General features: G+C 37.6%; 3 protein-coding genes across 3 annotated transcripts; all 3 read left to right on the top strand.

Annotated features, from left to right (window-relative positions):
* Positions 1 to 8,877: 8,877 nt before the first annotated feature.
* Positions 8,878 to 9,613, top strand: LOC117616466 (the record flags this gene model as incomplete). The annotated part of the gene is made up of 1 exon (XM_034345794.1): positions 8,878 to 9,613. A coding segment is annotated over one exon (396 nt), but the record flags the coding sequence as incomplete, so codon positions are not given.
* A 2,623-nt stretch (positions 9,614 to 12,236) lies between these two features.
* Positions 12,237 to 13,831, top strand: LOC117616052 (E3 ubiquitin-protein ligase CIP8). Its single transcript, XM_034345254.1, has one exon. The coding sequence runs from the start codon at positions 12,516 to 12,518 to the stop codon at positions 13,605 to 13,607; it is 1,092 nt and encodes a 363-aa protein (XP_034201145.1). The 5' UTR covers positions 12,237 to 12,515; the 3' UTR covers positions 13,608 to 13,831.
* A 2,927-nt stretch (positions 13,832 to 16,758) lies between these two features.
* On the top strand, positions 16,759 to 24,117 carry LOC117615203 (DEAD-box ATP-dependent RNA helicase 28). The gene is made up of 19 exons (XM_034344244.1): positions 16,759 to 17,187; positions 17,291 to 17,473; positions 17,571 to 17,639; positions 17,800 to 17,906; positions 18,200 to 18,278; positions 18,607 to 18,780; positions 18,879 to 19,027; positions 19,175 to 19,270; positions 19,389 to 19,491; positions 19,691 to 19,753; positions 20,118 to 20,179; positions 20,348 to 20,444; positions 20,630 to 20,748; positions 20,821 to 20,863; positions 21,046 to 21,147; positions 21,710 to 21,808; positions 21,893 to 21,976; positions 22,763 to 23,040; positions 23,871 to 24,117. The coding sequence occupies exons 1-19, from the start codon at positions 16,873 to 16,875 to the stop codon at positions 23,884 to 23,886; spliced, it is 2,238 nt and encodes a 745-aa protein (XP_034200135.1). The 5' UTR covers positions 16,759 to 16,872; the 3' UTR covers positions 23,887 to 24,117.
* Positions 24,118 to 24,786: the final 669 nt, after the last annotated feature.

Here is a 24,786-nt window from a genome sequence, read left to right as displayed (position 1 = left end):
CCTGCTGTTTAGACGGAGAGCGTCATGTTAACGGCAACTTGACATTGGATTGGCCTAGTTTTGCCAGCGTGGCGAACCAACGCTTCTTGATTTGTTTCTGGATACGTGGCTGGATTTTATTGGGCCTGCTCTGTTTCCTTGACGTGGAGACACAAGGAATTGCGGACGGGCCCACCGACGACTTGAGATCTCCGGTCTGCTTGACCTATCCGATGAAGCTTGTGCTGCCAACATGTATGATCCTACGGATAGAGTTTACTTCTTCTACGTGGCAGTTTATTATTGGATTTTGTTTCGTCCTTGACGTGGATAAAATCCAACGCTCATCGATTTTTGATTCTTCTGCTTGAATCTATCCCAATTAAAAAAAAGGAAATTCACTATTACACCTAATATAATGGCTCAAATTATAAAAAAATTATATATGAAATGAACTTTAGAAACACACTCAAAGCTCATTTACAACATAACAAAGAGACCTTTAACTTCTTATAACTTACAAAACTGTCATTAATGTCTTAAAACAAGTCAAACCCCAAAACCTCGTAAAAATACCCAAAATACTGCATCAAAGTAATTGAATAATCAAAATTAAATTCAATAGGGTCAGCTGTCATTTTTTAGATTTGTTTATATAAATTAAATGGCATAGGGTTTATCTGTATTATTAATGTTAAGAATGAATATATGACTAAATATCTCTTAAAAGAATAGGATTGAGTAATGCTATTTAGACACACAATATTGACCACCTTAGCTGACCACCTTATGTGGCAGCTGAGGTGTCTTGCCATGTCAATTAATGAATATTGCCATGTGTGTTCTATTTTTTCTTTTTCTTTTTTCAATAATCCTTAAAAAACAAAAACATTAAAAATTAAAAATCAAATTAAAAAACCCTAACGTCCCTGGCAACTGGCCTCACGCCGTTCTCAATTCTTCCTCGCGTCTCCACAGCACTCCTTTCCTCCATTGTTGCTGCACTCTGATAAGAGAATCACTAGAATGTGGCTGAGAGTTGGAGTCCCCCCGTATTCTCTACTTTGCTTCTCTCATTGCCTCCCTTCCTCCACTAAATTTATCCATCCCCATCCTCCACTGTTGTTGGTGAGAGTTAAGAGTTTTCTCAAAAAGAATGAAATTTGCAGTCCTGGGCGATTGGGTGGTTGAAGAATGGAGAGGTTCACTTGTCTATTCTTCTCCAAAAGCCTATCTGACAGAGAGGTTGAAGATTGAGGTACATACCCAATTTTTAGAGTAATTTTGTTGTAAAAATTGTTGTACATGTTCTTAGTTTTTGTTTCTTGAATCTGCAATTTGTTGTAAAAACTGATTAGTGTAATTAGTTGGGTCTTGCTAGCATGTAGTTCGTGGGTACTGGGTGGCTATAATGTCACTGAATGTGATAATATTTGAATTATAAAGATCATAACACTTGTGATTAAATGCAAATTGTGATAGTTTATATGTAGTCTTTTCTTTTTATTGGTGCTGGATTGTTGCAGGAACTTTTTGAGGGACATTATTTCTGTCAGGCACAAAGGGAGGACTTCTTTCAGCGAGCAAAGCCTTACAATGATCATCCAACAATTCTTAGGTGAAAGCATTGGGCAATAGCTTTTCAATTTTGGTTTGATCTTCCTAGCTGTCCTCATCTTGGTTTCTACATCGTGCTACTAACATACCAGGAGAACCTTTAGAAAGAAAACTGGAGGAAAAAAAAATTAGGTTCTTAATTGACTTGGGAACACTTTTTTGGCAGTAATACTTATGTATTTTATTGCTTGGTCTGTAGGATGCAAAAACTTATGTATTTTTTTGGCAGTAATACTTATGTACTTTTTTGGGTGTGGTAATACCAGTTAGTTTCTTTGAAGAGGCAAATAATGCCCATTACAACTCAGTTAGTTTCTTTCAAGTTGCATAATGTTCCTCTTATTTGATCTCATCTTTTGATTATGATAAAAGCCACTATTTTTCTGCTGCAGGCTACCAGGAAAAGTTCTACTTCAATCCAGGTGACACTGGATTCTGTAGCAGTATATTTACACACAAGGGGTCGCTCAGGTGACACTGGATTCTGAAGCAGTATATTTACATTCTGTAATCTGAACGTTGCATAGCTTGGTCTACAATGACAAGGAAATTGAGTGATTTTACAAGTCCAAATTCTGCAACCCCAAGTTTTGTTTTTTTGTTTTTTTTCCTACAATTGCAGATAGGTTTCTCTGTCTTGATTGTAAATGCTCACTGATGAATAAGTGGCTATACTCATATATTTTTGTAAGGAAATTCATTGAATTATATGTTTTGGTTCTTTGGATTAGTATTGGCGTTTCTTTGAATGTGGTTCTTTCTGACTGGATGATAACCATCCTACTCTTAGGCAACAATGCAGGGAGGCCCAAGTAACTCTTAATAGAAATGCTGGAAGTAATTAGACAACATTGATATTGGAAGAATAACTATAGAAATTAATAATGATATTTCCAATCCACGAATGGACATGATTAACAATTTTCAGATATGCGTGAAAGTGCATACCAATTTTTCAATTCAATATACTTTTGTGATGACTGACCAAAACATTTTCACTCCTCCTAGTTGAAAGCGCATTTTTTTTTTTCTTCAAGAATCCCTGGTTGAAGGATGTAAGTAGATTGTGTAGGTCGATGCTTGCGGGTTAGAGTTAGAGTTGGTATTACTCAATCTCTTTGGAGGGGTATGAATATTTCCATTTTCGATATTAGTGTGAAATGGGTTGATTTCACTTATGAGCGTCTGCCTGAATTCTGTCATGATTGTGGCTATTTGGAACATCGGACGCTGGACTACTCTCGACCTTCTCTGGATCTTCGTGTGGGTGTGGTGAAACCTTAAAATAGTACTTTACACGCTACTTTGAAGCCTTTTGGTGGTCCAAGATTCCTTGATAGACAAACTCGGGATCAGTCTAATCTCGTTTGCAGTCATGGAGGACACGACGGATGTTGGTGATCATCGCCTTATTGTTCGTTTCTCAGGCGTGGATGTGCCATCGGTTGAGACGGTTGGTATCAGTTAGTTACCAGCGGTTGTCGCGTTCTTCTTGTTAACATTAAACAATTATCAGTCACGTGGATTTCTATTGCCTAGGCAGTTTCTTCTTATATTTTGGAGGACCGGTTTTCTGAGCCCGTTGGATTGGAGTTGGGCTTTTCTACCAAGTTTAATTTTTATCCTACACATGGACTTTTGTCTTCGAGGTTTTAACTAGGGGTGGGCACGGTTCGGTTTGGACCGGTTTTTGCCTCAAATTAGAATCGATCCGATACTATTCATGCGGTTTGGTTCGGTTCGGTTTTAATTAAAAAAATTCAAAAATCGTCCGGTTCGGTTTGAACCGGTTTCGGTCCGGTTCCGGTTCCAGTTCGGTTTTGAACCGGATTATAAAAATTATTTTTTTAAATTATTTTGTAATACAATTCTCAACTGAAATATTATTTTTTTACTTGAAAATTAACAAATTATTCAATTTTATATAATTAATAAATATTAAAGTGAGAAAAGAGAGATATTTTGACATTGAACTTGGATAAATATTAGGTTTTTTTTAGTGAAATTAAAAATATAGCATTAAATATAAATATATATTGAAATTATATATTTTTTTAGTTTCATCGGTTCGGTTCGGCCTGGTTCGGTTTTTGAAGACATGGAACCGGATCCGAATCCGGTCCAAACCGGTTCGGTTCGATTTTTGACCGGTTTTTGACTTTTTGGTCAACTCGATTTTTTTCCGGTTTGGTTCGGTGTGGTTCGGCTCGGATTTCCGGTTTGCCGGTTTGAGTGCCCACCCCTAGTTTTTACCATTTTTCATTGGTTTCTTCTGTTCGTGCTGGTTTCCCAAGTCAAATTTGTCCTTCGTCTATTCCTTTTCCAAGTTTTCCAAGTGGGTTTTCTGTACCATTGGTGGTGTGCCTTTCAATTCGGTGGTGGTTAGCCAAGTATAATCTCTTCATGCTGCTCGAGGCCATTGGAAGCGATTTCCGTGACTGAATAGTGTGGTTGAATCTTCTCTTCCCTTGTCGGATGTTACCAATCATGCTGTTCCCTTGGGGGCTCAACCTTCTAAGTCATGTATGGGGTCTGTGATCTTACATATCCAAAGAAAGCTAAGGTGCTTATGTCTCAGGAATTTCAAGTTTGGCTAGAGGATGGTCATTTATGGCTTTTTGATGTTTTGGCCAATGACAAGTTATTTTTTTATGTTTAATTTTATACTGGGTGTGATGTTGTGGTACTCTTTTTCCTTGACCGGATTTTCCTCCATTTGGGGATTTTTAAAAGCAAGGTTTTAACGAGGCCACTCTAGTTGTATTACTAAAGTCCAGTTTTTACTTTTTTTACCCTGACATTATTGGTTCAATAAAGTTATCTTTCCTTGATTTAAAAAAAAAAAAAAAGATTTAAGTAGCTTCTCACTTCAGTATAGAGTGTTTTTTTAAAAAAAAAAATATATATATATATAACAAAATATAGAAAAGGAATATTCAAATTTAATATCTCTTTTCAATAAAACATAGAGGTTAATATAGGTACTCTGTTTTATGAAGCAATTAGGCATGTTTACTAATCAAGAATCAGGATAAACATGAATTAGAGCATTCAGGAATTGAAGTCAAGCATTCCAATTAAGTTATTTACTAACTGTCATGAATTAGAATGAAAACAAAACGGATTCTCATTAAAACTATTTATTATTGTTAAGAATCAGAATCAGAATCATTTTGATTACCAAAATGCCCTTGCAAAACAAATCCAATACCAAATTGTTCAACTACTCACACAAATTTTCAAATGATAAATTTTTTTGTTTTAAACCAAAAAAAAAAATACATGAGAAAAGTTCTCTATTTTTTTCATTGTTGTTCAAGTTCTCTAATTTTATTTTATTTTTGAAGCTTTGTAAAAATAATCATGTTTTATAAGTTTAATTCTTACTTCCTAGTATATCTAAATATATACAATTGAGTTAAATATATTTATGTTCAAAGAAAATGGCATAAACTTTTTTTTTTTTTTTTTTTTTAACAAACTATATGAGGGCAATTTGGGTAGAAAAATATCCATTCCGATTCATCCATGCCCAACGATACCAATTCTCCCATCTTAAATGCCATTGCCCTTATATCAGGAATCAAAGTCATGATTATATGTGGGCCTTGCATCACTTTTCATTCCCAACATGCAAGTAAACAAAAGAGTGGTCAGGAATGAGACTCTTGTTCTTCTCATTGCCTTTCCAGATAAGTAAACATGCCTTTAATGAAGCCATTTGTTGAGAGTTGGGCTGGATTGGTACTCGATATTTAATCCCATATAATCAGTGGTAGAGCCATAGTGGGGTTGCGCGACCTCTTGGAAGCCATGGAAATAGGTTTGGAGGTCCTCCTGAGCTGGTGGTGTGACCCCTTGCAGCTGCACACCAGATGCTCGACTGAATGTAACCGCAACATCAGCGTTGTGCTGCGTGCTCTACGAAATTTTTTATTATTTATTTATAACTGCATGGGCAAAACGACGTCATTTTAGCCATGTAATGTTTTGAAAATAACATGGCCAAAACAATGCACTTGCAGTTTTGGGCCATGCCTTTAAAAAAAGACCCAACATTTCCCCGTCCAACCCATACCCGATAGTTAACCCTATCGAACCTCTTCCCCTAATTAGATTACTCTCCAACCCTAACCCCAACAAATCCTCACCCAATAGTTAACCCTCCCAAACCCCATCCCTTAATTGATATATCCTTTATAATTTTAATGAAATTGATATCCTAAATTAATGTTCTAAGCCCTAGAAAATTATTAACGAATAGTTCGTCTAATTGGGGTAATTGAAGTGCAAGAGCAAGATCGATTGAGCAAGATCATATGTTTGGGCTTAAGAAATGGGCTTCAGTTTTGGTGCTCCCAAGTAGCCCAAAACTTCCACTCCTTGGACTATCAATGGGCCTCGTGAATACTCGTAACCATCCATACCACAACCCGCTCAGCAAGCCCTAAGCATTTGCGTGGCTTGAGCCCACTTAAGCTTGTAACGTGGCTTGGCGCCAAGATAAATATTTTCTGCTTGGCATTGCATGTTATTTGGCATGCTTATGCTTGAGCTTTGCCATATTGTAATGGGCTATGACAGGGCCAAATGGCACTCGACAGGATAATAAGCACGGGTTCATGGAGCTAGTGTATTTTACGGGCTTGTTACGACCTTTATGCGTGGCGTGTTGCATATTTGCTTGGCGTGGCACATGTGCAAGCACATATGACGAACTCTTGCGTACTCAAGTCTAGTTTCTTCCCAAGTTAGGTGTCGTATTGGGCTAGAAATATATTTGAGCCCATCTGTAGATTTTTTGGGCCTCAACAATGAAATATTGACAATTGTAGTTTGTATTGCTAGTTTTGCCATGAATTATGAATAGAAGTACTATATATTTTTTTTATAGTGTTATTTTCTTCTTAGAAAAATTTCGACACTTTTATACTATGACCCTATGAGGTCACAATCCTCAATCCGCCAATGCATCCGTGGTTTATCAAACAAATAAAATCGATACAATAAATGGTTCTAACCAGCCATATCTGGACGCACAGCTATTGTTTCTCAAATAGTCTAAAAGAATAGCCGTTGTTTAATGTCGCATATTTTTTATTTTCTTTTTATAGTTTGTAGGGTGGGTAGAGGAGAATAATTAAAGTAATTGCAATATAATACAAAGAATGTCGCTTATATTTCACTCTAATGTTTGTTTTACGCCTAATCTTTGTGGTCCCAAAATGAGTATGGGTTGGAGGGGGAAATTTTGTTATGGATATACATTCTATTTGATTTATTTATTTATAATCTTGGAGCAGAATGAAGTTCTGTGTAGGAACAATGATATATAGCATCTTGTTATAAAACTAGAATAATCAGAGGATGAGAAGTACCACTGTAATATTGGGAGTGGAGTTATATTTCTCTTTGTGGTGTTTACACTGACAGAATTTCTCCTCAGATAAATTCCACTCTTTCTCTTCTCCCTGACTCTGACTCTATTCTCTTCTTTCTTCCCTCTATTCTCTTCTTTCTTCCGTATATGTTTACAAGCAAATATAATGCCTATTTATAGGCAAAGCAAATGGCTTTTTAAGGGAGACATAATGATTTCTTCCCAACATCATTATCCCATCTTTTGACTAATACCTTCTAGCTTTATCTTCATCTTTTGACTAATTGCCATCTAGTTTTACATATGTGAGCTTCATTTCTTTATAACACATCTGTATTATTTCTTTTTGCTGGCTGGAGTTACCAGTCGGACGGCATGAGTTATAAATACATACAAATGCAGTGCTCCTTTTTTGATTTAATTATGAGATAATAAATCATTTTAATTTAGTTAAGGAGTTTAAATGAGGTTGTCAACTATGAGCGATAATGAACCAAGGTTTGACTTTTTTTTTTAATATAAGCGATAATTTAAACTATAAAAGAAGAGAGTTTCTTAATATGCCATGAAAATTTGATTCAGTGACCAATAATATACAAATCAAGACTTTTTTTAACTGTGCTAGACCCATTGACACCAAAGTTTGACTCTTAATAAGCATTTCACTTACTATTTTACCTGGTTAGGGGTCAGTCAGTGCCACCACACACTCCCCAACCCCATAGGCTTGGTTAATTTTATGAAACTGAATCCGATAAAGATGAAATACTTTGAACCCTGCTTCGGTCGATGCCTCCTTTGGATCTCAAATATTGCCAGCCCTTTAAGCCTTTCGAGAGTGGTACACATTCATCCATGTCCAAGCTTGAATTCGTTGCATCTGATTATGCAAGGTGTATGATCAAGTACCAGACCTTAGAAGATCAATGTACAAGATATTCAATAAACATAAAAAATAAAAATAAAGACCTTAGAAGATCAATGCACAAGATATTCGTTGCATCTCGGGGCTTATTTTCCCTTCCCTTTTTGTTGGCCCCTAGCCCTAGTAGAAGAGTTTGGTCACCACCATCCAATAGGCCTATAATATTCACCATCGCACTTATACACTTTAATCCAACTTCATAATTAAAAAAAAAGGGAGGAGGAGACTTTAAGCAAACAACAACTATCCAAGCAAAATATAATTTGGTGTGAATTGCTCCGAGCCATGTCATGCTTACATTTGAGTTTCTCATCCACCAATCTTTATTATTAAGTCCTCAATTCAATTTTACTTCCAAAACTCTCCCTCTAAAAATCAGGTGGGCCAATGTCATTGTAGCTTCGGAGAAATATACAAGAAGATTGACAAACAAGATGAGAAGCACGTTGTGCAGCCAACGACGTCGTTGTACTGCCTAACATAACTCAAAATAGATTGTTTGGCAAGTCTGGTACAAGGACAACCAAGTAAAAAGCTACCATATCTCAAAAAGAGAGAAAGAAGTTGACACGTGGTATCATCTTGTTTGATTAAAAAATAGGCGAATGTACGACAACAAAGATGATACCTTCCACTTTCCCTTGCAAGAAACGCCCAAAAACTGAAGATAAGCTCAACATTCAACATTTGCCACCATGACAGCAGATCAGATGACAGCTGAGCTGACTGATCAGATTTGAGATACATCCATACGACTGCGTTTTGATCCTTTTAAATAAACTCCCAACATTCCCAAGAAGACGCATTCTTGACTTAAAACCCTTTCCAAGTTTTCAATATTTTCCTCCAAAAGCAGTCCAGATTTGCGTTTAGCAGAAGCAACCTTTAAATTTTGATTGATTCTCTTTTAAAAGTGGACTCCCTTTCATTTCTCTTTTAAATAGCCGCCACCCCAGACTTGTCAAAGAGCTAATAATTAGCAGATCAGTGTCTCTCAATTCTATTATCTCATTCTCAACAAGGCGGGCTGAGGCAGATGGCCGTTTCTGATGCAGTGGCTGGGAACTTGACGACGATCTACGTGGCAGTGATCACAGGGATCAAGGCGTATGGGGTGGTGTTTGGTCAGAGCTTCAGTGGTGGCTTTGTGCTAATCGTGTCCACCATCGTTGTGTGCCTTATCCTGATTGCGACTCTGACGTGGGACGTGTCCCGTAAAGCCACGTATGCAATCCGGCGCGACCATTCTGTTCATGTCCACGACATGTGCAAGGGTGGTATTTGCTGGCATGGTGTCGCTGTCCAGTCGTCGGCTTCTGAGGTCCGGCTTAGGCTCCCGCACCAACTCAGCTACGGCTCGTCGTTAAATTGATAGCAGGAATCTTGAAGTGGGTAAAATATCTCTTTCTCGGTCGTTGATGTGTTGATGTGTTGATGTGCTGATGCGTTGATGTGTTGATGTGTTTGCGTTTATCTACGAACGACGTACATGGAGGGTTTTGCTTTTTGGATCGAGTGAGGAATATGATTGTGTATAAATAATTAATGCGGACAAGGTAATGCAATTGTGTGTTATACTTATAAATAAATATTGGGCTCACACTTCTCTCTCTAATTAACAGTTGGGAACTGCAAGAGTCTGTTGTAAATTAAGCTTTGTTTGTTTTCCCTCCAATAAACAAATAAATAAAAGAACATTTGTCCCAACAAAATTACATTACTTAAAACATCTCCCATTTCAAAACATGACGGTGGCCATGGTTCCATTGTCTGGTCATTTTAGTCACAGCCGACCATAATCGGATCTTCTTCTTCTTTTTTTTCACTTTTCTACGAGTGTTAAGATATAAGATTGTACTAAATTTTTTGTTAAAACAGGAACATATACATTCGCGGGTGAGTCAGTCTGGTGATGGCAAATCCTGTCCTGATCTCCAATGTCAACTCGGATTAGATGTAATCACGCCATGCTTCCATTCGATTTACTTCCCTGCTAGACAAAGTGGAAAGTTTTTCCCAAAAACAAAGCCACTACTACCAAGCTCCCGTTTGATTCATGAGAAATGAGACTTATGGATGAGAAATTAACTACTTTTTCATGTTTTCCTCTAGGGCGGAACAAATGGTGTATATATGCAATGTGAGTGACTCATTTGTCCACTCACATCTCGCACTATTTATTCAGTGCCGGATAATTTGAGGGAAAAATAAATACCAACCGACCAACAATGAATTGGTATGATAGTGACACTAAACTTATGCTAAAATATTTACTATTTACATAACAAATCAAGGGTATTTTGGAAGGAGTGGCCTAATATTTTGTCAACAAAGAAAGAAAAACTAATACAACCCATGAACAACTATACTATAATTTGTTAGATGTGACATTATTAGAATTGGAAAATATAACTTTTGTGCACTAGCTAGGGGTGCAAGTTGGATTGAAAAATCCGATTCCAACCGATTTTATTTTGAAAATTTCCGATTTTGACAAATCCAAATCAATTTTGACATCTGAAAGTTTCGAAATCCGAAAATTCCGATAAAAATTATTGGATTGAATCTAGAGATTCCAACAAATTTTGAATTCCGAAATATATTGGGGTTTCAAGCTTGTACTACACACAATTACTAATTTTATGTTGAACTAAATATAATTTGATAACCAAATAAACATAGACAAGTTATTTTATATAGTATAACAATTTCTAAGTACTAGCATATAATAGTTTTCCAAGCTTATGGTATGAGTTTTCAACTTTGAGTCAATTTAAATCCTTCAAATGGTTGGGCATGTTTAGAATTTTGAACTAGTTTCTGAAAATTTTCAAAAAAAAAACACGAAATATGTAAGTTCCGAAATATTCCAAAGATTCAGAGCTTTTCGAATTGGAATGGGTATTGAAACTCCGAAGTATTTTGAAACAGAATTGGAATATAATTTTCATTAAGATTTTTTTTGGAATGGAATTAGAATCCCCTAATTCCCATCCAATCTTTCCGAAAATCATCCCTAGCACTAGCTCACAATAAAAATTGAAGAAATTATATGCCAAATCTCGTTGGGTTGGACTAAAATGTAAAAAATTAAAATTATTATATGTTGTAAAAAAATTTGTTTCCAAGGTTGGGCTTGGCTATATAGCCCAAGGAAGGTCAGTGGTAATGTATGGTCAGTTTGTGATTGTTGTCACTTTTAAAAAAGAGTGGTGATTTCTCCACTTCAATTTTATCCATTTACATTCTATTTTATAACTAAAAAAGGAGTGTAAGTGGATAAAATTGGAGTGGGGAAATCATTACCCTAAAAAAAAAAGTTGCTTATGATGTGATTTAAAAATAATTAACTGTAAAATAAAGCAGCTCTATGTTTGGTAAACAATATTTTTAAAGTGTTGTTAGTACAAAAAGCACTCTCAAAATTGTTTGGTAAATTTTAATATAAATCTATTGTAATTGTGAATAATAACTAAAATAGACATCATGTTGAAGTGTTATGCACTAATCATGTGGTGGTAGTGGTGGTGGTGGAGATGACGGTGGAGGTGGTGGAGGTTGAAGAGGAAGTGGTTGTGATGGTGGTGGTGGCAGATGAGGATTTTGTGGTAGTGTCAGTGGCAGTTGCGGTGCTGTTGGTTGAGTTGGATGTGGAGGTGAAGGTGGTGTCATTTTAAAAAATTAATGATGTTATTTTGAGAATTAAAAAATTCATTAAACACTCATCTATGCTTCTTTTGAAAGTAGCTTTGAAAAGCAACAGAGAACTTGCTTTTAAAAGATGCTGTCAAAAGGCTACTACTTTTAAAATAATCAAGATATTTTATTTTTACCAAATATTTTAGACTGCTTAACTTTAAAGCGAAGCATGTTTTAGGGAAAAAAACTAAAACAAAACACAATCCTAAACGGGGTCCTAACTCTACCTTTGGACAAAAACAAACCAAAAAAAAAAAAAGAGTTCAAATGTGGTCAAAGGCGCTTTCCCTACCGTGCGTATTGCGATATTTTTTACCACTAAAAATTGTTAATTTGGTATTGAATTCACTTTTATTAATTTTCAATGGTTTGTTGTTTTTTTAAATTTTATATACATTTTTTATTGCTAAAATCATATATTTTGCGTATTCTTTATACTGAGCGAGGGGTGATATAATTAGGTTTTTTATATATTAAAGAATGAACATTTTAGGGTTTGTTGGTTTGTTTACTTTGTTACACTCACTCATCTTATTGAAAAACCCTTTCTCTTTTTTTTTTTTTTTTTTTTTTTTTGGGGTCAAATTCCATTTCTCTCTTATTAGTTATTGCATTTACGGTACCAACCACCTTCTACGCCCATATAGACCGCTAATTGTTTTGTCCAAAAATTTGTTTGGGTCGAACATTGTTGTCCAATTTACATCATCAAATTACACTCCATCCAACGGCTCAAAACGCAAGGCAAGCAACCACCCAGCAACACCAAAGCGTTTCCCGTACACAATTGACACTCTCGGCGTACAGGTCCTCAAGAATCTAATCTGCAGCCCCCACTTTCTCCGCTCCTTCTTCTTTCGTTTGTCGTACAAGGTCTTTCTTGGCCGTATCGGACATCTTCAAAACCGACACGCAATGGCTGAAACTCCATCTCAGTCGCCACCACGATCTGTGCCGGAGGCGGAGACGGAGACGCTGCAGTACTGGTGCTACCACTGCAACAAACGCGTGTCCATCGAAACCCTCGCCAATCTGCCGGACATCATCTGCCAGGAGTGCAAGAACGGTTTCGTCGAGTCGATACCGGCTGTGTCGTATGCACAGTCGGATCCTCCATCTGAATCGACGGATCAGGTTGACGACCCGACTTTCGGCTCTCCCTTCCTCCAGGTGCTCCGTTTAATAGCTCAAGCGGCGCGTGAAGAGGACGCTCCACCACCGCTGCCACAAAATCCTTTGCCCGAGGATGATTTCTTCAGGATTGAGATGGACGGGTGGGACAACGACGAGGACGAAGACGATGCGCACAGTGTTGAGTTTCACAACCAAGGAGGTGAGGAAAATGAAGAAGCCGGGGAGGAAGTAGAAGACGAAGAAGATAGATCGGATAACGACGATGAAGAGAACCAGGAGGATCAGCAAGAGACCGATGAACAAGACGTGAGACGACGTCGTCGCGATGTGCTTCGTCTCCGCATCCGAGACATTGCGACCCGAGCAAGGACCGGGAGGAACCGGATTCTGGACTGGGCTGAGATCTTGATGGGACTGGAGGACAACTCGATCGAGTTCCGGCTTGAGGTACCCGAATCGGACCGATATATCGGCAATCCCGAGGATTACGTGGACGCAGCTGGCTATGAGGCTTTGTTGCAGACCTTGGCTGAAAGTGATAACGCTGGAAGGAGAGGGGCTCCACCGGCGTCCAAAAACGCCGTATCTGAGTTACCGACGGTCAAAATTGCGTCGGAGGATGAGGCCTTAGTGTGCGCCATATGCAAGGATATGGTGAATGTTGGTGAAGTGTCGAAAAAGCTGCCATGTGGGCATGGGTACCACGGTGATTGCATTGTGCCTTGGCTGAGTTCCAGGAATTCTTGCCCGGTTTGCCGGTTCGAGCTGCCCACCGATGACCCTGAATATGAGGAGAAGAGGCAGAAGCGAACTGTGACTATCAGTGCAGCCGGAGCTTCCGGTTCTGGTGGAGATAATTCGGTCTCCCATTGATTCGAATCGGTATCACTGTTTCTGCTATTACAACCCTCTTCCCCTTCTCATTTTTCCTTTTTCTTTTTGTATTTGTAATTTATTTACTTGCTTTTGTTTGTTTATTAGTTTAGTAGACGATTCTAAGAAGAAATTGAGATCTGTTTTCATTTTTTTCCATTTTCTTCTGGATGTAAATAATAATTTAACTCAATTTGCTGGTGGTATTTGCTCATGTTTAATTTTCTGCGTCTTATCATATATGCTACAATATACAAGGACTGTTTCTTTCTCTTTAAGTTCTTATTTTGTGCTTGAAAGAGTATTAAGTTCTGACTTACTGTTTTCCCAAAATCGTCTTGTTTAAACCCGTTGTTTTTGTTTTTTGTTTTAATTCAGAGACACTGCAAGCTGCAATTTTCTGATTCTGTGCTTTCCACAGTTGTAATGCATCTCGTGGAAGTGTATGCCCTTTTCATATTATTACCTGGATTGTGTGTTGTTTGCTCTGGAAGTGTATGGTCTAGAGTCTTGAAAATGGATGAAATGAATTTGATTTGTAAATTTGTGTTTGACTTCGATATGTATCGCCCCTCTTTGTGATGAGAGTTCTGTGTGGCGGGAACTTGTGGCTCCCTCTACCACCTCTTTTTAAAAATGTGATAATGGTACCCTTTTTATATAGATGGATGCAAGCAAGGGCTGTCAGGTAAAGAAATGCTTTGCTGAGTTGTGCTTAGGAGTTTGATTATGAATTGGCAAAATCCAATTGATATGATCTGCTTTATTATGTTTTGGTTGTGTGCTTTGCTCTGCTATGCAGTTAACTATCTAGGCATTTTCCATGTATCTAATGTAGTGATTAAGGGTTGTCTCCCATCTCTCCCTGAAATTGAAATTTGAATTAGAGTGTTAACAGTAAACTTCTTCCGCATTTCTGTTCAGAATCAAATGGCATCATCTTTACCATTTGTTTTCAAATAAAGCAAGGCTGGATATTCATGGATTTAAAAGTGCTGTTTCTTTATTTGGTAAGCATAAACTTCTTGTAATAAGTCTTTATTCTCTGTGCATTTGGTCATCATAAACGCCAATAGGAAAATATTATACAAGCTGAAGAACAATCGACTATATCTTTAGAATTTTGAATCGTCTGACTCAAATGATATCGAGCCAAAATAGAAAGGGATGAGATACTGCAACAATTGATGTCTGATATGAGAATGCCTGAAATCAGTCCAGCTAGACTGACAAATTGGTGGAAGAGGTTGTCCCTTAAGGTGAACCTTCCAATTTGATCATCCACTTGACTTATTTGAATCACGAAGTTAACTAAAAGGCATGTCTTGGAGTTTATAGCAGTCGGGGAAGGGTTACCAGGAATTTCTGTTAGTAGCTAATTGGCAGGCCGAGAGCATGTTGGTTAGTTTGCTTGTTTGCCAAAGACTCGTTAGTAATTGCAATGTCATTTTAGAATGTGCATGAATTTTGTTTTGATGAGGTGAATTATGCAGGATTAATCGTCAGTTTTGTTATTGATGGAAGGTTAAACTGCTGATCATCAGTATAAACGATGGTAGTATTTTCAACTAGGGTTCATCCTTGCACACGGTGTATTTTGAAAGAAGCGCAAATCATACAATTGATCGTTTAATTGACGCTATCACTTCAATCCTAGAGTTTACCGATGCAAATTATATTTGGCCACATTCAGTTGGGTGAGAAACACTATAGCTTTCACTTGAAATTAAAATTAAGATTTTTCGGGGAAGGTCACACGTCGGAGTTGGAAGTTATCCCGTCTTTTTCTTTCGGAATACTTGACCTCAAGTTGATTTGGTCGAATAGGAAGCAGCGAGGACAGTTTCTACTTGTACATATATAATGCAACCAAAGTCTTCTTTGTACCACATACATACCATCGAATTCGACGCCACGCGACGCCGGGTTTTTACAACAAAAATTTCAATTTCATAAACATTTTATGAGGATTTGTAAGTAAACATTTTGGTTCGTAATAAAACTGTTTGGTCAAAATTTCCTTACATTTAAGATAAAATGCAGCTTGATGAATTAATCATTTTTCAAACCGGAAAAAAAGGAAAAGAATCACTGCCTAAATGACATTGCAATTGAGAGGCCATTGGCCATGATATAAACAACTTCTTGCTTGGCCCAAAAAGCTTGTAAACAGCGTATCCTTCTCGTATAATGTATAGTCTGAGCGTGAATTAAGGTTAAGGCCTGTACCAAATCTTTTGGGTTGGGATGCTCTTCGTAGAAGGCTTTTACTTTGAACAACTATTAGAATATGAGCGAACTAGGGTTGGTCCCAGTTAAACTCCCTTCGATGGTTAAGTCGGAAGTGGTAGTAAGGTGGAGAGAAAAGAAATAGGGTTTTCATGTGAGTCTTTATTATCTTTGTCTATAGATAGGTGAGAGGTATTTATAGGGGGAGAAGGAGAGACAAAGATATTTAAGGAGGAGATATTTATCTTCCTTTCCCCTAGTAGGACTAGACCACATTAAATGACTTGTTCTGATCACTATACCATTTGACAGGATTGTGTGACGGAGTGACATGTGGCTTTGGATGGAAGGTACATTAAATGATCCATTTCCATCACCAACTTGTTCGCTTGGGGATCAAAATGTAAGGCGACACCTGGTCTTGGATGAGATGTACATTAACTGATCTATCTCACTTGCCAGGCTATTTATCAAATGGGTGGAGTGTTTGACTTGACAAGGGTCTGATCATGCATGTTGGTCATTGATGCGCCTCTGGTCGAACTCAGCACCACAGTGGTAGGGCCAGTGTTCAAATGCACCTTTGTCCCGTCAGATCTTGGCATGGAGGCCTTTTATCGACCCTCATGGGTACCAAGTTTGATCGGGTCGGTATTAAAGGTAACCTAGCCCAACTATGGTCACGCGGCGTTCTCTAATAGGCTCGGCTCACAGTGATGATATGAGCCATTAACAAAGCTAAAGAGCAAGCACCTTCCACTCCGAGTCATTCTATAGCGAGAGCCTTATATGGCCTTTAGATGAGGTCATATTACTGAATCGTTAGATTAGATTAACAAATTTGATCCAACGATTAAGAGACACAGCCACACCTACTATAAAATTCTTGCTTCCGCTTCAACCCTTCGTATTGGGGCTTCCACTTCACCACGTCGTCGTTTGGATTGTATTGCCCACCTTCTCTAAAACCCTAAGCCAATATCCATAAACCCTAAACCTCAACTCATCCCTGACCCCGCATTAGTTCTCCATTGCAATGGCTCCGAGTTTCGTATTCGAGCCCCCAAGCGACGAAGAATATTCCGATGCCGAAGAAGAAGAACAGCAAGAAGAACAACAGGAGGAAGAAGAAGATGAACAACAAGAAGGTGTAAAACCCTCGCGACCTCGCCATTCTCAATCCCCATGGGACTTTGCTGCGTACTCCGAAACAGTCGCCGAAGAACATGCTCGTCGAAGCACCACCTCCGTCGATTTCAAGATCTCCAAAGCCCTGCAACAACGATCCGTCCCAATCTCAGACCCCATTTCCGACGACGGTACTAGCTCCGGATCCGAGTCCGACAAACAGGTACCAACTAACACTTCTATTTCTTTTGATTACTGAAACTCTTTCAATAAATTCAATTATATAAAGTTTTTGAAATGAATCTTGTTTGGTGTTGGTTATTTAGGAAGATTATAAGCCAGAAGATGATGAAGGCGATGATGCCACTAATGTCAGTGACAGTAAGTCATTTTTCTCTCCCTCAGACGGAGCGTCGTTTAATGCAAATTCGTTTATGGAGCTCAATTTGTCACGTCCTTTGCTTCGGGCGTGTGAGAAGTTGGGCTATACCAAGCCGACTCCAATTCAGGTCTCCAATCCTATTCCGCTAACAATTCATTACTTGTTACTTTCGTAATTTCATACACATCGTCTGAGTTTACTGAATTATTGGGTTTTGTATGTAGGCAGCGTGCATACCATTAGCCCTGACCGGGCGTGATATATGTGGGAGTGCAATTACTGGTTCTGGGAAGGTAAACCAGTTCTCCTTTCAGTAAAGTAACCATTACAGTTAGGGTTAGGGATTGTGTTAGTCGCGGTAGTTGTGACAAAATTGTCTTAGTTCATGCAATGACTGATCTTCCTATTTCATCTCAATCTGTTAACGCTTTTGTTCCTGGAATATTTTCACAGACCGCTGCCTTTGCCTTACCTACTCTGGAGAGACTATTGTTTCGCCCGAAGCGGGTACCAGCTATAAGAGTCCTTGTTCTGACCCCAGCCAGAGAACTGGCAGTTCAGTATGTGTTATTTCTGTCCTTGGTTATTGTATTAAAACGTTATATATATTTATCCACCTTTTCTCCTATTTAGAGTGGATTACATTGTAAATGGAATTGGTTGACAAATTGGTAGAAACTTAAGTATGAGCTAGTCAATCTAATACTTACTATAATATCGTATTTTGTCTTATATTGGTTGTTCTGACAAGATTGCTTGCTTTTTGAGGGGTTCCCTTTGTAAAACATCATATAATTTTTCTCCTTTGGTCTTGCCTTGTTAGTTTCGATCTAATTTCTGGTCATGGTTTCAGGGTTCATAGTATGATTGAGAAACTTGCCCAGTTTACTGATATCAGATGTTGCCTGGTTGTTGGAGGGTTATCATTAAAGGTTTGATTTGCATTCATTTCTTAATGCCTTAATCGTCAGATTCCTGGTTTGAGGTTGGATTGCTTGCATCAACTGAATTAGGTCAAATATTTGTACTCAAATATGAGGACCTTGTAGCAAGCGCAAAAACTACATCGTACCTCTGAATGGAAAAAGTTAACATATTATGTGAAAGTGAATGAAATGATGATCCACATGAAGTGCATCTGCCCATGGGGATCATTACATAATGCTTGCCCACGAAATGTTTTTTTAATTGCTCTTTAGCTCATCTGTTTTTTTTTTTTTCCTTTCACAAAAATATCGAAGTAATTCCATGTTTTATCAGGCACAAGAGGCGGCCTTGAGATCAATGCCAGATATCGTTGTGGCTACTCCTGGACGCATTATAGATCATTTACGTAATTCTATGTCTGTGGATTTGGAAGATCTCGCTGTTCTAATTCTTGATGAGGCAGATCGCCTTTTGGAGGTTGGATTTAGTGCTGAGATTCGTGAGCTGGTATCCCCTTTCCCCTTTCTTAAAAAGCAGAATGTGCTGTTTTGTCTTACAATTTTTTTAAATTATTAAACAATTTCTAATCATTAGTGTATATGCAGATTCGTGTATGCCCCAACAGGAGACAAACCATGCTATTTTCAGCTACGATGACTGAAGAAGTTGATGAACTTGTCCAACTTTCTCTCACCAAACCAGTACGCCTCTCAGCTGACCCTTCTGCGAAACGTCCAGTGACACTAACTGAGGAGTAATTCATTTATACTCAATATTCCAATTTGCTCCGATCAATATTTTTTTTAACTATAATTCAGTCATGAGTCCATGTATGTTGAAAAACATGTTTGTGTATGAGTTATGTCATATTTTTGTCTGCATCATTTTGACTGTCATGTAGGGTGGTTAGAATACGACGAATGCGTGAAGTAAATCAGGAAGCAGTTCTACTTGCATTGTGTTCAAAGACATTCACTTCCAGAGTGATCATATTCAGGTTTGTAGTATATGTGTAAATCGCTATTGTCTTCATACTTCATAGTAAGCAATTGCTTTTAAACTCCCTTCCTCTTGTCACCTAATATCTTTTGTTAATTTTGTATTTTCTTTGGCAGTGGTACAAAACAGGCAGCACACAGGTTGAAGATATTATTTGGGTTAGCTGGCTTTAAAGCTGCTGAGCTTCATGGCAACCTTACTCAAGTCCAGCGCCTAGATGTGAGTAATTTGTGCATAGGGGAACAGTTTGTTATTTGTGTTATTTGTATAACGTGTTAGTGAAGTATTGTCGGATATATAATATTATAATGTAGAGAAGATTGTCGAAACCTGTTGGATATACGTTTGCTTTCCAGATGAGCTTTTTTTTTTTTTCTGTATTAATCTTTCAAATTCTTTTCTTTTATTGTTTATGTAGGCATTGGAACTTTTCAGGAAGCAGGGAGTTGATTATTTGATTGCAACTGATGTGGCTGCTCGTGTAAGAACAAATTCTCAATTTTTTTTTTCCTGTACATTAGTATTTCCAGGTGTGCGTCTCTTAGTCAGTAATTCCTGTGTGGCCAAACTTGGTAACGATTTCTTCCCTAGTTTTTCAGGCAATTGATTCCCTTAATAATAATAATAATATATTATTATACTCCACCACCCATCTATTTATCCCTCTATTGTCTTTCATATGTTTATTATTTGTGTTTTTTGTATCTGTGTATTTGGTGGGGAGTGGGAGAGAGGTGAATTTGTTGGAGTGTGGTCTCCTCTTCCCCCTTCATCTTGACTTTCAAGTAAAATACATAAGTTTTGCTTCCTTATGGAAATTAATGAATCGGTTTTTTATTTTATAGGGACTTGACATAATTGGTGTTCAAACAGTTATAAACTATGCATGTCCTCGTGACCTTACAAGGTAATAACTGAGACTCTTAACAGTTGCCATGTATTCATGCATTCACCTGTCCTACCATACACTGTTGCTGACTTGCATGTCCCATTTTATTGTTTGTGCATGTATTCTTCCACTTTATTCTTGTTTGTGCATCCTTGTGAGTTCAATCTCTTTTGTTTCTTTGTGCAGCTATGTTCATCGCGTGGGTCGTACAGCAAGAGCTGGCAGAGAAGGATATGCTGTTACTTTCGTGACAGACAATGACCGATCACTTTTAAAAGCCATTGTGAGCGTCATGTTTTTCCTTATTGTGTTCTTGGACGAGTTTCTTCCTTCGTCCTCAAGTTTTCTAAGTCTTCCAATTACTGCTTGTTGTTAAAGGAGGATCATGATTTCTGGAATTTACATTTTCATATTTAATGTAATTATTATTGTAACCTTTCTGTAACTCAGTGGAACTCAATTTGATAGGCAAAAAGAGCTGGTTCAAAGTTGAGGAGTCGAATTGTGGCAGAACAATCAATCACTAAGTGGTCTCAGATAATTGAGCAGATGGAAGATCAAGTGGCCACAATTTTTCAAGAAGAGAGGTTTCTATTGTTTCGTTAGGTTTTTACCCATTTAGTCTTCCCTAGAACTAATTAGATGCCAAATATATGCAGGGAAGAGCAAGCACTAAGAAAAGCTGAAATGGAAGCAAACAAGGTATTTAACACCACTCCGCCCTTGCTATATAATTGTCATATTTTTTTAGAGCGCAATAAACAATCAGAAGGTTTTATATTGCCCTTCTTTTGGGAACTTTGATGTTGCTACCAATACATTGTTTGGAAGGTTGATGCTACGTATATAATTGCTACTATGATTGTTTGTGGCCTTTCATGCAGGCAGAGAATATGATTGCACACAAAGATGAAATTTATTCGCGCCCCAAAAGAACCTGGTTCGTAACAGAAAAGGAAAAAAGGATTGTAATGAAGGCAGCTAAGGTGATTTATTGATGCATTTTTTTGGTCTTATGTTGACATGCGTTTGTTCAGTCATATACAATGTGGTTGATTTGGTTCATGGATGCCTGTTATTTGCATGGATTGTTTTATAGACTACAAATTTGTGTTATATAAGAAAGACACATTTGCAAACACCATTACAAATGCTTCCGATATGGCCACTTGGGAACCATTTGTATTGTTATCTACCTGCCGTGTTTTCTGATTTGATAATTCAATTTTCAGTTACCACCTGTCCTGTTCATTTGTCACTAGGCCCTATTGTATTTGTATGCGATATAAAGAACTTTATTATGCCCACTCTGTAACTTAACAGGGTATATCTAAACTTTTTGTTTCTCTTTTGAATGCCAAAATAAAAGTGGTCATTCAAATTGTAGTAAGACCAAATTAATCTTCAAATTTATTATTCTTTTCAATAAAAAAAGAAAAGAAACTACTCATATTGCTAGATAATCTTATGTCAAAGCCCTTCTCCAATATGTGTTTACTTAACAAAGTAAAGGTATGATGCTGTAACATTTTTTCCTCCTGCTGGCAGGCATCCAATGAAAGTGAAAAGCACTCTGGAATTGAGGTAATCAGTGCCCAACAAGCTGAAGACTTGAAACTGAAAGAAAAGAGGAAGCGGGAGCGTGAGGTGATATAATCCTGGATTTTTTTTTTAATTCTATTTTTTAATTAATCCAAGTTAAGCATGTAACATGGTAAGTTTGTGGAGCAGAAAAATTTGCCTCGAAAGAAGAGAAGGAAATTGGAAGCAGCCAGGGAAATGTTAGATGAGGAAAATCAAAATGAAAAGTCGGATGTATGTCTCTCTCTCTCTCTCTCTCTCTCTCTCTCTCTCTCACACACACACACACACACACGCCTTTCTCATTCGTTCCTGTGTTGTCCACATTTTGGTCAAATTAAAATAGCCAGAGTGTTCAGTTTTTTGTCATCTTAGTTTTGAGTCTTACTGTATTGGCCTGAGTGATCCTGCATGAGGGCCACACAGTCCTGGATCCCAGATACCAAGATTGGTCTGTGAGATCATACATATATATGATTAGTTAAATAATGTATATATATATATATATATATATATGTTTTGTTATGGTGGAATAATATGCATAAACAGAGAGGTTATCAAATAACACAAGCATTTGGTTAGTTGGCGTTTGTAAACTTTTTATGCTTGAGGTCTGAGGTTCTAGATAGTGATTATTTATTTTTATATTAATGAAAGAGCCAAGTGGGTTTGCTTGATCTGGTCCCTTCCATTTCCCTTTGTGAAAAGGCATTCCATGGCTAAATAACAGTTCGATTTCATCAGTATGATTTTCAAAATTCTCCTGTATGTGGCATTGCACCTCCAGGTAGGGGGTTTTCTTCATAAAGCTCAGCATTTAAAAAAAACTTCGATGATTGTATATATTAAGTAGATAGGTTAGAAGATGGTCAAAGATACTGTACCTCTATGTACGTGTTGTGCTTTTCTCTAAGTTTTAATGTAATCATAAAGCTCAACATTTGGAAAAAGAAAAAAAAACTTTTATGATAGAAAATATTGTGTAGTTGCGCACAGTGATCACTATGTAAGAAATTGCAGGGTAGTGGAAAAAGTAAGAAGGAGAAGACTGGAATGCCACTTGTTGATGTGGCTTACCGACGGGCAAAAGCTGTGAAGGCTGCAAAGAAGGCAACAGATGCTGGCAAGATTGTGAGGAAGCCTAGCAAGAAGTCTAGTAGTACTCCGCAAAGAACTCAGTCAAGGACAGATGAGATGCAGGACCTGTTCCAGAGCGACATGAGTCAAAGGAAGCAGAACAGAAAAAGCAATGGAGCCGGAAAGAAAAAGTCAAAAAATTCTTTTAAGAGCAAGTCAAGGTATGAATCACCTTAGCTTGTGATTAATATACTTGTTTCGGTTTTAATTTGCACCTTCTTGAGCATTGTATTTGATATATATATTCTACATTTAGTTAAATTTTGGATGCTCATTTCGGCTAACGAAAGTCTTGGAGAAATAGATCTGTGGTTAAGTCACTCCAAAACTGAGCTGAATGTAGAACATAAATTCTATATATAGATTGGCAGATGAGCGAGGACATAAATTCTATACATAAATTCACAGGAACATCTCATCCTGATGGGAAATAAATCATTTAGGCTCTTGTTTGGTTAAGCCTGGCAGCATGAATTGTAGTCCTTTAGGGTAGAGGTTTTGAAAAAATAAATGAAAGGTCCTTTATGCAACATTGAATTGTAGTAGTACTAGTGGCTCAAATGTTTGTATTTTCTAGTTTCCATAAACAAAGGAACTTTAATGGTACACTTGAGGACACGTATTAAGCCAATCCTTTATGGACAATACTTCCCTCCTGACCTTCTATTGTAGCTCAACCACAAAGTGAGATATGTCCTCTATATTTTAATTGTCAAAAGAGTTTTTTTTCCCCACTGTTACTGAACCCCTAGGTGTTTCACCAAAACAGAAAAAATAAAAAAATAAAAAAATCTCATTGTTTTGTTTTTCACTTCACGATTTTTCTCAACCTTTTTTGAAAAATAATAATTTTCCTTCCTCAGTCAAAAGGTAAGGAGGAGTTCCCCCTTATGGGTAAGGAGGGAAGTATTTATCACCTCCCCGCATGAATGATATTCATGTATATCTGAATTCTGTAATAATTCTTCTCTGTTTCGATTTCTTTCTTCAGGTACAAGCGGAGGTAGCTCCATCAAGCTTGCAATGAATCCCCTATACCATGCAAAGTGATTGGTTTCTTCAAAGGGGTACTGAGGAGCATCTGAGCACGTAACCGGTACCGTACTACCATGGTAGCAAGAGCTGGCTAGCTTGTGCTAGAAGAATTTTTAATGTAATTTAATCGTGCTTGGTTGCCTGTCTCATGTATATCTGCATTAATACAGTTAATTTGTTTAATTTTTTAAGCATTATTCGTATGTCTACATTAATAATCATGATTTGTTTTAATAAAACAGTAATAATCAAAAGGTAACTAAAATAGAAATTGATATTATGGTGGATCAGAAACAAATAACGCCTTTCATGACGTAAAGTGCTCCTGTTATATAAAATGCTCTCCTGGTAAAAGCAAGAATATGAAATGAGGCCCTGATATAATCCATAAAATAAAGTTGGTCCCCAATTTATGGGCTTGAATATACAATGTGGTCCCTCAATGTTGGAACAGAGATTCATGACGGCCCAAAATGAGGCCCAAATAATTTAATGGGAGCCCAATACCAAGCCGAAATATAGTAGCCCACAGCAAGGCCCAATTTTTTAAATCAATGCCCAACAATGTTATGACAGCCCAATGATGTAAAACTTGGCCCAATAAAGGCCATGAGATAAATGACTGCCCACTAAGAGGCCCAATATAGAAGCCCAATATGAGGCCCAATGAAATAAATGGTGGCCCGATAATAGGCCCAATTGTTTTTAAATTGCGACCCAATATATGACCCGAATACTTAAATGGCGAGGCCCAATATTATAAATGGCGGCCTAGTAATAGGCCCAAATGTTTTAAATGGGAACCTAATAATTGGCCCAAATAGTTAAATGGCTGCCCACAAATATGCCCAAATTTTAATAGCGGCCCAAAT

This window comes from Prunus dulcis, chromosome 1, assembly GCF_902201215.1.
Source record: "Prunus dulcis chromosome 1, ALMONDv2, whole genome shotgun sequence".
Lineage (NCBI taxonomy): Eukaryota > Viridiplantae > Streptophyta > Magnoliopsida > Rosales > Rosaceae > Prunus > Prunus dulcis.
This window is presented reverse-complemented; position numbering and strand designations above follow the sequence as displayed.

Coding starts and splice junctions, on each gene's coding strand:
- LOC117616052 (XM_034345254.1), top strand. CDS start 12,516: ATGGCTGAAACTCCATCTCAGTCGCCACCACGATCTGTGCCGGAGGCG.
- LOC117615203 (XM_034344244.1), top strand. CDS start 16,873: ATGGCTCCGAGTTTCGTATTCGAGCCCCCAAGCGACGAAGAATATTCC. Junction 17,640..17,799: donor CAATTACTGGTTCTGGGAAG/GTAAACCAGTTC, acceptor ATATTTTCACAG/ACCGCTGCCTTTGCCTTACC. Junction 19,271..19,388: donor TCCAGAGTGATCATATTCAG/GTTTGTAGTATA, acceptor TTTCTTTGGCAG/TGGTACAAAACAGGCAGCAC.